This window comes from Scylla paramamosain, chromosome 31 (assembly GCF_035594125.1).
Source record: "Scylla paramamosain isolate STU-SP2022 chromosome 31, ASM3559412v1, whole genome shotgun sequence".
NCBI classification, from domain to species: Eukaryota; Metazoa; Arthropoda; class Malacostraca; order Decapoda; family Portunidae; genus Scylla; species Scylla paramamosain.
The window spans coordinates 5,119,991-5,132,490 of record NC_087181.1 but is presented as its reverse complement, the minus strand read 5'-3'; the positions used below and the strand labels follow the sequence as shown (position 1 = coordinate 5,132,490).

Below are 12,500 nucleotides of genomic sequence, written 5' to 3'. Positions count from 1 at the left end.
ACTCAGAAGGAAGACACCAGTAATTTAAAAAAAAAATAATCCGTTTCATCCTTTCTCGCACCAATGCATGATCGTTTTTTACCGCAATAGGACACCAATGTTAATAAAGAGAGGGAAAAGGAAAAAAAAAAAAAAACCGGCACAGGCATACTCTTCTTACTGTCGCAACATGCATGTACTCGTATGTAATAATGACTAACTCCCGTGAATGTAATCCAGTCAGTAGAGTTACGAAGGTTACAATAAGTTGATATGTGCCCTCCCCCTTCACTCTGGCCTTGTGGACCTCACACACAAGGACGCTAAATGGCAGTCATATCACATTATCTTATCCTGCATTACCTTTCACATGTGCTGCCTTGCTTCGCCTTCCGCCTATAAATCAATTAACGTTCTATGAAGAATGAATTCCTCGGGGCTTATTACACGGCGATATCAAGGCAAATATGACCTTCTATCTATCTGTCTATCTATCTACTTATCTGTCTATCTAACTTTTATCTATCTACCTATCTATCTATCCATCCATCCATCTGTACCTCTATTTTCTCTCCTCATCCACTTAAACTGTGCAAGGTTCCACTGTTAACTAAAGAGAGAGAGAGAGAGAGAGAGAGAGAGAGAGAGAGAGAGAGAGAGAGAGAGAGAGAGAGAGAGAGAGAGAGAGAGAGAGAGAGAGAGAGAGAGAGAGAGAGCATTTAATGAAGTTTAAAAACTCTCCTCTCTCAACACACGAATAACGTTCCTCAGAAAAATCCCACACACGTTTTCTTTCCACAGATAAAATCCGAAATGACTTTTTTTCCCTCTTACAAAAAAAAAAAAAAAAAAACTCTTATACTCATGTGTAGCAATGTATACAATAAAGAAACAGCATAAAATAACAAAGTAATGTTAGAAAACAAAGGACAGTAAAAGTATATGTATTAGATATAAGTAATAAGCAGAGAATAAATAAATAAATAAAAAGACAAAATAACAATATAACATAAGGATACCGAAGTACAGTCTTGTCTCATAAAATGTCATAAGAAATAAATATGAAAGAAGGAACCGTCATATTTACTTTTTCATTGTCTGTGTTCTTCAGTGCCAATGAAATGTAAAAAAATATATAGATTTTTATCTGAGGTGACAGGAAAGACACATTCTCTCTCTCTCTCTCTCTCTCTCTCTCTCTCTCTCTCTCTCTCTCTCTCTCTCTCTCTCTCTCTCTCTCTCTCTCTCTCTCTCTCTCTTTACGTAGGCATCACCCATTTTTAGCACTTAATTTCATGTTTTTTTTCTTTCAATCTGCTACACATTTTCCCACTTTAGTGCTTTATTTTCTCGTATTTTCCTTGTTCATTATCGCAGTTTTTTTTTTCCAAGTTAAAGCATGCTATTTTCTTTCATCACTTTCCTTTAAGTATGATGTCATTCTCCGAGTAACATCAGGCACCTACTAATATTACATTACATTCTCTTCCTGATGTCACTTGTTCACTCCGGCTTAGGTCTTTCAATGTTTTCTTTTTTTTTTCATTTCTTTCTGTTATTTTATGGCTTTTTTCATTTTTATATGTCTTTTTTGTGTGGTGCTATGACTCTCAATGTCTGTATGTGTGTGTGTTTGCGTGTGTGTGTGTGTGTGTGTGTGTGTGTGTGTGTGTGTGTGTGTGTGTGTGTGTGTGTGTGTGTGTGTGTGTGTGTGTGTGTGTGTGTGTGTGTGTGTGTGTGTGTCAGCATTTATATACATTTACTTTCTATACGTTTGACGTTTTTTTTTTTTTTACTTTAAACTTTCTTTTTCAGTCTCCGATTTTATGTTTGTGCTCTCTCTCTCTCTCTCTCTCTCTCTCTCTCTCTCTCTCTCTCTCTCTCTCTCTCCTCTCTCTCTCTCTCTCTCTCTCTCTCTCTCTCTCTCTCTCTCTCTCTCTCTCTCTCCAATACATTCTTACTTTTAAAACTCTTCGTCAGCCTTCGGGAATCCTAAAACTCCAACAAACTGCCAGCAACACACTCAGTCCCTGTGCTTCCCTGAGCAGTAAAGGGCGGACGTTGTCATCTCCCGGCGTTACTCCTTCGAGACGCACAGGACAATATGTAAGTTCGTGTAGCGTCTTCATATTGACCGAAGAGATGAAGAATGTATGTCAGTACGTATATCAGTATATCTTTGACCTTCTGCCTGTCTTGTGTGGGTGGGTGTGTGATTGGTTGGGAGTCTCTGTCCCCAGCTTATGTCCAATTTTGTGCATTGTAATATATCTGTTTGTCTGTCCGTTTGTCTATTATTTCACACACAAACACACACACACACACACACACACACACACACACACACACACACACACACACACACACACACAATATCTCAACATTTCCTTTTTACAAATGTCGCAAGAAAGAAAAAAGAAAGAGGAAGAATAATGTGCACGATATATATGCATGTGTATTGTGTTGCAAGACATCCAATCTCTCTCTCTCTCTCTCTCTCTCTCTCTCTCTCTCTCTCTCTCTCTCTCTCTCTCTCTCTCTCTCTCTCTCTCTCTCTCTCTCTCTCTCTCTCTCTCTCTCTCTCTCTCTCTCTCTCTCTCTCTCTCTCTCTCTCTCTCTCTCTCTCTCTCTCTCTCTCTCTCTCTCTCCATGGTTTCAACACAATTCCAGTGATCCACACAACAATATACAAAATTTATAATATGCATTTTTCATTTCTAGTAAGGTAATTCATAGAGTAGCAGGAGAATTGTGTGTATTTTTGGCGACAGGAAAGTGTGTGTGTGTGTGTGTGTGTGTGTGTGTGTGTGTGTGTGTGTGTGTGTGTGTGTGTGTGTGTGTGTGGGCGCCTCTGTCTGCAACTTGATTCACAGGAGGAATAATTTTTTTTTTGTGTCTTTTTTGTTTTATAATGTTTTGCTTTCCTTTGTTTCTCTAGGTTTATATGTAAAATCTCTCTTTTTTATCCATTGCTCGTGTGTAAGTTACCAAACATGAACATACAAATATTTTCGTTATGCGAAATTCAGTCTGTCTGCCTCAAAGTTTCTGATATTTTTCTATTTGTAATGATTCTATATATGAATGTTTGTTTACTATTTCATTTGGCATATGCACCCATCAGTCAGTGTGTCTATGTGTCTTTGTCTGTCCTGCTTTCTGAATGTCTGATGTGCTGGCTGACTCTCTAATGTCATTTCCTTCTAACATAGTACATACCTTTATTTATCTTAGTTTGTTTACCATGATTTACAGTTGCATTTCTATATGTTCTGTCCATCAATATACAGCTAATTTCTCTCTTAATCTGATTCATCGCTTACACTTCCACTTTCTTCTTATTTGTTTATGTATATTGCTCTTCAACCATCCTGTGTTTCTTCACTTACCTACCCATTCGTCGATGTTTTATCTGTATATCTCTCCCTATCTAATACTTCCACCTTCTTATCAATCAACGGGGATTTATCAACATATTTTCCCACCTATGTACTATTATCCCTGTCTATCTGTCTATCTGTCTATTTATCTAATTTATTTTCTACTTACTGAACTGTCTATCTTCCCATCTATATATATTTATATCTACTTATATACCTATTCATTTATTCATGTATCTATCAGTCTATCTATCCATCCATCTGTCCATCTATATATCAATCTATTTATCAGTCAGTCGATCTATTTATTAACCATTTACCCATCCAGCCATCTATCTGTAAATCTACCTGTTCAACCAGATACCTATTCATTAATCAATTCGTCAGACCAATAACACATTTCTCTATCTGCGCCTGAACATACTCACCGACCCATCTCCCCGCTCACCGCCACTGTACCGAGATAATGCACCCTCAATACACTCCTATACTCGGCGGCGGCTAGGCAACGCTATTTCGACATGTTCCACTAAGCATCCCTGCTTATAAGGGGAGACAAGGCCCTGCTAATGCTACGGGACTGGAGGAGGAGGGGGAGGAAGAGGAGGGGCGTCTGTTGCAAGCATTATGTCGGCGAAAGGAAGGATGGAACGTAAGGGAGAGAGGATGAAGGATGGTGGAGCGAAGCAAGAGAAGAGAGGAATTCGTGAAAATGGGAGAAGTTGAGAGTGAGGTGTGGTGGTGGTGGTGGTGGTAGTAGTAGTAGTAGTAGTAGTAGTAGTAGTAGTAGTAGTAGTAGTAGTAGTAGTAGTAGTAGTAGTAGTAGTAGTAGTAGTAGTGGTGGTGGTTGTGGTGGTATAATTCGTAATTTTTCTGTTCCTCCTTCTTAGGGTGAATTGTAGATTTTTTTTCACTCTACTAAAAATTGTATTTTTTTTTTTTTTTTGTCTTTTGCACAAAATAGAAAAAAAATCAACATTTCCGAAAAGACGGTATTCAAAAGAAAGTAAGCTTCTTCACTTGTCTTATTCATTATGACGTAACATTCTGAGGTAATTTGTGCGTCCAAAGGCACAGACAAAGGGGTGTTTGAAGTGGATGTTTTTACTAATGCTGTTATTACCCTCCTCCTCCTCCTCCTCCTACTACTTTTTTTGCATAGGAATAATAATAGAATCTCACTTCATTCTTTCCAATTAAAACGCAGCCAGTTTTTTCCCACACAGCGCGATGGTTTTCCCACGCCAGCACAAGCACGAGGGCGTGTCGGTTTGGCAGTCATACACTGCTCTAGCTTACTTTACTAAAGGGTAGTTAATGTAAATTAATTCCAAAGCGATATATAAAGACCTGTATGAGTGTTTGTTTTGGTTATCCTATGTAATCACATGTTGTAATCCTCATTTTCTTCGTCCGCATTCTCCTGTTATTGATCAACTTTGTGATTTTAATTACTAGAGGTCAAAGTAGCAGGCGATAACCTGTGTATCCAGCCCTAAAGGGAAGGTACACAAACACAGTGACCGAAGCTGTGGCCTGATTGACTGCCGCCTCCCTGGAAAGCGCAACGCAAGGATTCTGCACCACCCCTCAACAACCAAACTGTGCCTTCACCTGCGCTACGCACACACCACATCACACAACTATCATGCAGTTACACTCTCCCTCACAAACAAAAGTAGACAGACCACAACTCTTTCCCTCACTATTCTCTCAAGTTCTCTGTGGTTTTTCTATACCACGTGGTATCAATTCCTGTATCTTGTCAGCTTCTGCTGGAGAGATTGGTGGGGTGGAACCTTCTGTACTATCCTGTATCTCCCAATAATAGTTAATGTAGAATAATTATCCAAACAGCCTCGTCAGTAACTCAAGGTTTGGTCTTCCGTTGCATTCCTTTGTATTCCTTTGTGTTCTTTCCTCCTCCTCCTCCTCCTCCTCCTCCTCCCTCCTCCTCCTCCTCCTCCTCCTCCTGCCTGCTGCTGGATGTGATGGCTCATGAATAACATGTGAATATGTTCTTAAACCACTCAGTGAAATCATAATTCGAGCTGAGAGAGAGAGAGAGAGAGAGAGAGAGAGAGAGAGAGAGAGAGAGAGAGAGAGAGAGAGAGAGAGAGAGAGAGAGAGAGAGAGAGAGAGAGAGAGAGAGAGAGAGAGAGAGAGAGAGAGAGAGATTCATGGCAAAAAGTAAATTCTTTCATACAAATGCACCACATTAAGCGCCTCCAGCGTAAGACTGTATAATTATCAGGCAGGAAGCGCGGCAGTAAACACGTCAAGTCTATGGAGAAGGCAGGGCGTGTTTTCACTTGCTGGTCTTGCCTCTCACTTTTTTAATATACGTTTTCTTTTTTTGCTTTTCTTTTTTTTTCCTTGCATGGATTGACAAGGTGTGGAATAATAGTAAGAAAATACAAATTATACAAAAACTGAATTGGTGTCACTCCAGATAATAATCCTGCTCTTTACTACAACAACAACGACAACAACAACAAAAACAACAACAACAACAACAACAACAACAACTACTACTACTACTACTACTACTACTACTACTACTAGTAGTAGTAGTAGTAGTAGTAGTAGTAGTAGTAGTAGTAGTAGTAGTACTACTACTACAACAAGTAGTAGTAGTAGTAGTAGTAGTAGTAGTAGTAGTAGTAGTAGTAGTAGTAGTAGTAGTAGTAGTAGTACTACTACTACTACTACTACTACTACTACTACTACTACTACTACTATTGCTACTACTACTGTTATTAACATTCACCTATTAAGAATCAGGAAAGATTTGTCTTTCTCCAACCCTCTGTGCTTCTCAAAAACATGGAGCTGCATTTGGAAATAAAAATTCAAATAGCTGAACACAAAAATCATTTAGATGCAAAAGATATCGGACGGTTCAACTTGAGTAAACTGGAGTAAACAATGCAATACATGTTTTAATTTAGAGTCAGTATAAAATGGTATTCTTACATTTGCATATAGCCATTATTTATACTCACGCTCTCATATCTTCTTGGCGAATGGCAAACAGAGGAACAAAAAAAAATCTTTTCAGTTGCCCGCTTCCATACATACAGACAAAAAAAAAAAAAAGATAAAAAATTAAAAGTCAATATAAAAACTAAATATGTTTCTGGAAGTGCCTCAATACTCTTAAAACAACTAGTCACAGGAAGGGGAAAAAACAGAAACAGGCAGAGAATTCCAGAGTTTACCAATGAAAGGGATGAAAGAATGAAGATATTGCTTGACTCCTGGACTATTGAAAGGGAACTTAAAGACTTCTATCACGTCCCCTCTTAACCTACGTCTCTCTAAAGAATGTAAATTTGATGACTTCAATCTCGCCTCGTAAGGAATACTCCTCATCCCCTGTATCCTTTCTGTCATTCTCCTCTGTACTGATTCTAATACACCTATATCTTTCCTGTAATGTGGAGACCAGAATTGCACAACATAGTCTAGATGAGGTCTGACCAGCGCCAAGAATATCATTAATATTACTTCCGGCCTTCTACTTTTAACACTCCTAAAAATTAATCCTAGTACTCTATTTGTCCTGTTTCTAGCCTCTATGCATTGTTTTCCTAGACGGAGTTCACAGCTAACTATAACTCCTAAATCTTTCTCGTACCCTGTAACTACCAGAGATTGTTCGTTTAATGTGTACCTACTGTGTGGGTTTCCTCTATCTACGGTAAGTACTTTACATTTATTGATACTAAATTGCATTTGCCATATGTCCGTCCATTTATTCATCCTAAATCTGCCTGCAAGGCGAAGGCACCCGTTTCTGATCTAATTAATCTATCTTTGTGTCATCCGCAAATTTACTAACATCACTACTAATTCCACTAACCAAGGCATTGATATATATTAGAAATAACAATGTCCCTAATACTGATCCCTGTGGCACCCCACTGATTACATGACATCACTCGGATTTCGAGCCGTTTATTACAACTCTTTCTCGCCTGTCGCTAAGCCATGACCCTATCCAGCCTAACACTTTCCCATCTATCCCGTGTGCCCTAACCTTTCTCAGGAGCCCTTCATGGGGTACCTTGTCAAATGCTTTACTAAAGTCCAGATACAAGATATCATAACTATCACCATTATCTACTGCCTCGTACTGTTTACTGGAAAAACTTAACAAGTTTGTCATGCAAGACTTCCCCTTCGTGAAGCCATGCTGTGATTGATTTATCAAGTTATGTTTGTCTAAATGTTCCCTAATGTTCCTCGCTCTTATTAACTCTAATATTTTACCTATAACTGAATTTAAGCTGACAGATCTATAGTTAGACGCTAAAGTTTTATCTCCTTTCTTAATGATGGGTACTACATTAGCCTGCTTCCACATTACTGGTACCTCACCTGACTCAAGTGATTACCTAAAGACAGAGACTAACAGCTCACTAATAACCTCTTTGCATTCCTTAAGTACTCTGGGATATATTTCATCTGGTCCTGGAGTCTTGAACATTTTTTAGCCTATCTATCTCCTGTTCCACTATCTCTCTACTTATGGAAATATCTGTCAGCTTCTCATTCTCATCTGCTCTAAACATCTGTTCACTATCTGGCATATCCTGCATGTTTTCCTGGGTGAAGACAGATGAAAAATACTCATTCAGAATTTTACTAATCTCCTCCCCAGAACTAACCAGCTCCCCATCTGCTGCCTTTAATGGACCTATAGTATCCTTATTCTTCGTCCTCTATTCCTGATAAAATCCCTTGGGGGTCCGTCTTCACATGACTGGCTACACTTAATTCATAATTGCCCTTAGCTTTCCTCGTTAACTTCCTGACTGTTCTAACTAATTCATTATATTGTGACCTTAAAACTTCTTCACCTGCCCTTAATGTCTTATATATACTTCTCTTCCACCTATATAATGTTTTAACCTAGCAGTCATTCATTTAGGATAATTTTTCTGTGATCTTATTGCCCTATAAGGGATATATGCTAACTGACCTGTATGAACCTTATCTACGAAATATTTATACAATTCATCTACATTTACTTCACCTAATTCCTTCATCTCGGCCCCTACCATCCTCTCTACTCGCTCATCTACTCGCCTCGACCTCACCTCTCTCATTTCAGCATGACCTGACATTCCACCATACTCACACCCATATACCCCTCCCTCTCTCCTCCGCCCCTTCCGAACACATCTTACCTCCTCTTGTCCTACACCCTCACACCTCACCTCACCTCTCACATCTTGCCTTATCTCTCTCAACTCCGTCCCGGACCTGACCTCACCCTGCATCCGTTGCCAGTCAACTCCTTGGAGGTACCTTTTTAATTCCTCAAATTCTGCTCTCCTAAAGTCAAGTATTTTACTAGTGTTATTGCTTCTAAAAGTTTCTTCCCATTTTAAATTGTACCTAATTTCCCTATGGTCAATGTTACCTAGCTGTCCTCCAACCTCTACCTGCGTGACTGCTTCCTCCGTGTTAGTAAGAATTAAATCTAGAATATTATTCCCCCTTGTGGGTTCTACGACTACCTGTTTTAAAAAATTATCCTGAATTACCTTAAAAAATTCTGCTTCCTTGTTACCCACCATCAGACTCCAGTCGATATTCCTAAAATTAAAATCTCCTACCACACATACCTGACTGTGCCTGCCTACTCTATTTATTTCCTGCCACAGTGAGGTGTTAATTTCCTTTGTACTGGTCGGTGGTCTGTACACTACTCCCAGTACTACTGACTGTGATCCTTCCTTAATATCTACCCATATCGACTCTGCTTTGTTATCTGTTTTAATTCTACTGTTAATATAACACTGTAATGTGTCCCTAACGTATAACGCGACGCCTCCTCCTCTCCTGTTTTCCATATCTTTATAGAACAATGTATAACCATCTATCTTGACCTCTGGATTAAATACTTTTCCTCACATATCTAACCAAGTTTCAGTTAAAGCAATGATATCAAATTTCTCTACACACACTATTCTTCTAAGCAAGTCTATTTTATTCAAAATACTGCTACATTTTGTGTGGTAAATACTTAAGCTATTTCTCACCTTCCCTGAGCTAGCTACCTTTCTAGATTTAACTAATTTCTCCTATGTTTACTCCTCACAACACCTTCTTCCCACAACCCTTTCCCGTATATGAAGTGAGTTATGGCAAGTAATTGGCGCATTTTGTGCGCTCGAGCTCGATCTGTAGTGATGAGGCGATAGTTGTGCGAGTTGCGAGTCAGAAACCTTCGCCCACATGCCGATAAATCGAAATATGCAAAATACAGCAAAAAAAGGTGAGTCTGACGAAGAAATTAAATAAAATAACAAAGATACGCCTTCAAAAGTTACCAAGAAGTGTTTCCGAAAATGAAATCGAAACTTTTATATACGATGGACATCAAAAGGTGCTCCTGGCCAAATCATCGTTGTGCCCTCCAGGGCCAGGCGGGAGCGGTGGGGTGTGGGTGTACAGATGTGCGGTAACAAAAATAGAGCCCCCTCGCTCCGCTACGGGAATGATCCCTCCAAAGATATTAAATACGTTACTAAATGATTAAGAAAATCATGAATTATCTTTCATTCGCTGACAAGGAAAATAAAAACGTGAGGAAAACTAATATTTTCAGAAATCTACAACGACGAGCCTCTAAAAAAAGGGAGACAAATAGTGTGGGCCGGCTCTAGTCATCAAGGCCCACGTCACCTTGACTTTTCAAGGCGACAATCAACACACACAGAGACAAATAAGAACACTTCACAGAACTATACAAGCTTTCCTCTCTTTGATTTTACTTGAATAAAGCTGCAACAAAGGTTATGACGCTAAAAAGTTACCTTAGGTTAGGTCACAAATATCATGGTGGTGGCGCTTCCCGGGAAATCAGAGTTAAAAATAATATCAATACCAATTGAACAAAGAAAATATAAATATCTTTTCTCCATAGAAGGAAAGTTTTTTTTTCTTTTTTTTTACGTGGAAACCAAATTCACACTAAATGAAATATGTTACAGTAATAGTTTCCAAGGACACTTTATCATAACGTGCAAAATATTATTAATCTACATAACGGTAAAACACACTAAAGGATAAATAGGCATATAAACTAGAAGATCTGATATTTGTTACCTAAAAAAGACCTCAAGTGAATATTCCCATTATTGTGGAAAGATTTTTTGGAATTGCATCTTTCCTTTCTTCACTCATATATACGTACATACAAAAAAAAAAAAAAAAAAATACAAAAAAAAAAAAAAAAAAAAAAAAAATATATATATATATATATATATATATATATATATATATATATATATATATATATATATATATATATATATATATATATATATATATATATATATATATATATATATATATATATATATATATATATATATATATATAACGAACGCAAAAATGACAGCTAATTGTTAGGTTTCAATTGAATCTCTAAGTAAATATTTATACCAAAAAGATGACACCATTATAGAAAACATATTATTTCGTATCCTTCTTTTCTCTATGCATAAATTAAAATAAGCACACGAAGACTGGAATACAAAAATTTTAGTTTTGAAAATAAGATTCTCGGTCAATCCTCAAAGGACTTTTTTCCCTGTAAGATGTTGCAATGAACATTATAGAATAAATTTACATTCTGTCTTCTTTCATATATATATCCTAGGAAGGCAGAAAAATGGGAGACAAAAACAACGCATTGCAAAAAGGTTTAAACTAATCCTTCAATGGATAACACTACTGACACGATACCATGGAAGCACATCCTTTCTTTCCTTCACAGATTCGTGGGAAGCTGACAGGAGAAAGGCAGGCAACAGTGACAGGTTTCCGTTGACATGAATAAAAAAAAAAAGTTTAACAGCGAGATCAAAATAGAGGGCACATGATGTAATGAAGCAGGTACTCACTTTCCTCCTGCATGTGTTGGGAGTGTTCACCGCGGCACCACCTGCCATCCTTTCCTGAAAATATCAAAACATCCACATAAAAAAGTGATGCAGCTTCACTATTCTAAAAAGAGCTAAAAATGAAGCATCATAAACAGAACCACCAGAAATCCTTTACTGCATGAGTTAACAACATACACATGAACAAAAGAGGAAAGAATAAATACTGAACAAAAACACGAAATGTCATAAATAAAACGTGTCAAATTCCTCCAAGCAAGAACACATGGATACATGGAAAACAACACTGAAAACAGAACACACTTCAAACGCTGAGAATGTTAAATATGCACAACAGCTGCAACAAAATAAAACGAACAAACACCATTACATATATAACAAGATCAAATAAGAAAATAAAAAGAAGCAAAAATAATAAATGTAAAGCTTGCCAACATTCAGCGGTGTCTAGAATATGAAGGTGGTAGTTAAGTGAGACTGAAGAGGAGGAGCACAAGTCATGCTGCGATTGATGCATGAAGGCAATCAAGGGAGAGGGTCGCACAGAGGAGGCGGGACGCAAGGCGCCTTCAGGCCAGTCACTGCTGGTGTCCCTCGCCTCCCCTTCCTGCCTCGCTGCGAGGTGAAGGGGCCACTACCACCGCTGCCTCAACACTTACACTACCTTTGCGTCTCAACACTGAAATGCTTCAATGAATGGGAATGAACGGGAAAGTAATGGTCACTTAGAATTGCTTATAACAAGTACATGTTACTAAGTGTTGTAAATCAATCTGTCTGTCTGCGTCTGTCTGTTTATCTCTGCCTCACATGTTCACTATAATGCTCTGTAAGAATGAGCATCCCAATCTCTGTTGCTTTGTTGCAGCGCATCTATTTGTATTAATGTTGTGTGTGTGTGTGTGTGTGTGTGTGTGTGTGTGTGTGTGTGTGTGTGTGTGTGTGTGTGTGTGTGTGTGTGTGTGTGTGTGTGTGTGTGTGTGTGTGTGTGTGTGTGTGTCTGTGTGTGTGTGTGTGTGTGTGTGTGTGTGTGTGTGTGTGTGTGTGGTGTAACATTACGAGTGGAACAATATTTACGAGTATGGGTCAGTAGGTCTGTCTTCTGGTATATTTAGTAGTTTTAGGAAATCAATGACAACTACGTATTGTGTACGAAAAATGGCATACCGTAAATACGAGGCCATGAGAGAAAAATATAGTTAGGTCACTATGTTTGCAT

At 38.3% G+C, this 12,500-nt stretch overlaps 1 protein-coding gene across 8 annotated transcripts in view; it reads right to left on the bottom strand.

Moving 5' to 3' along the window:
• LOC135116409 (mitochondrial inner membrane protease subunit 1-like) overlaps positions 1-12,500 on the bottom strand; it is a 387,804-nt gene that overhangs the window by 269,162 nt on the left and 106,142 nt on the right. For 4 of the 8 annotated variants that reach the window (XR_010276301.1, XM_064033858.1, XM_064033857.1 and 1 more), the window contains exon 3: positions 11,282-11,335. The exons of the other annotated variants lie outside the window; for them this stretch is intronic. Coding sequence is in view for 3 of the 4 variants with exons in the window: in XM_064033858.1 (XP_063889928.1) it covers positions 11,282-11,335 (54 nt within the window). In the remaining variant the exon portion in view is untranslated. The remainder of the gene's footprint in view (positions 1-11,281; positions 11,336-12,500) is intronic. 8 annotated transcript variants of the gene reach the window in all.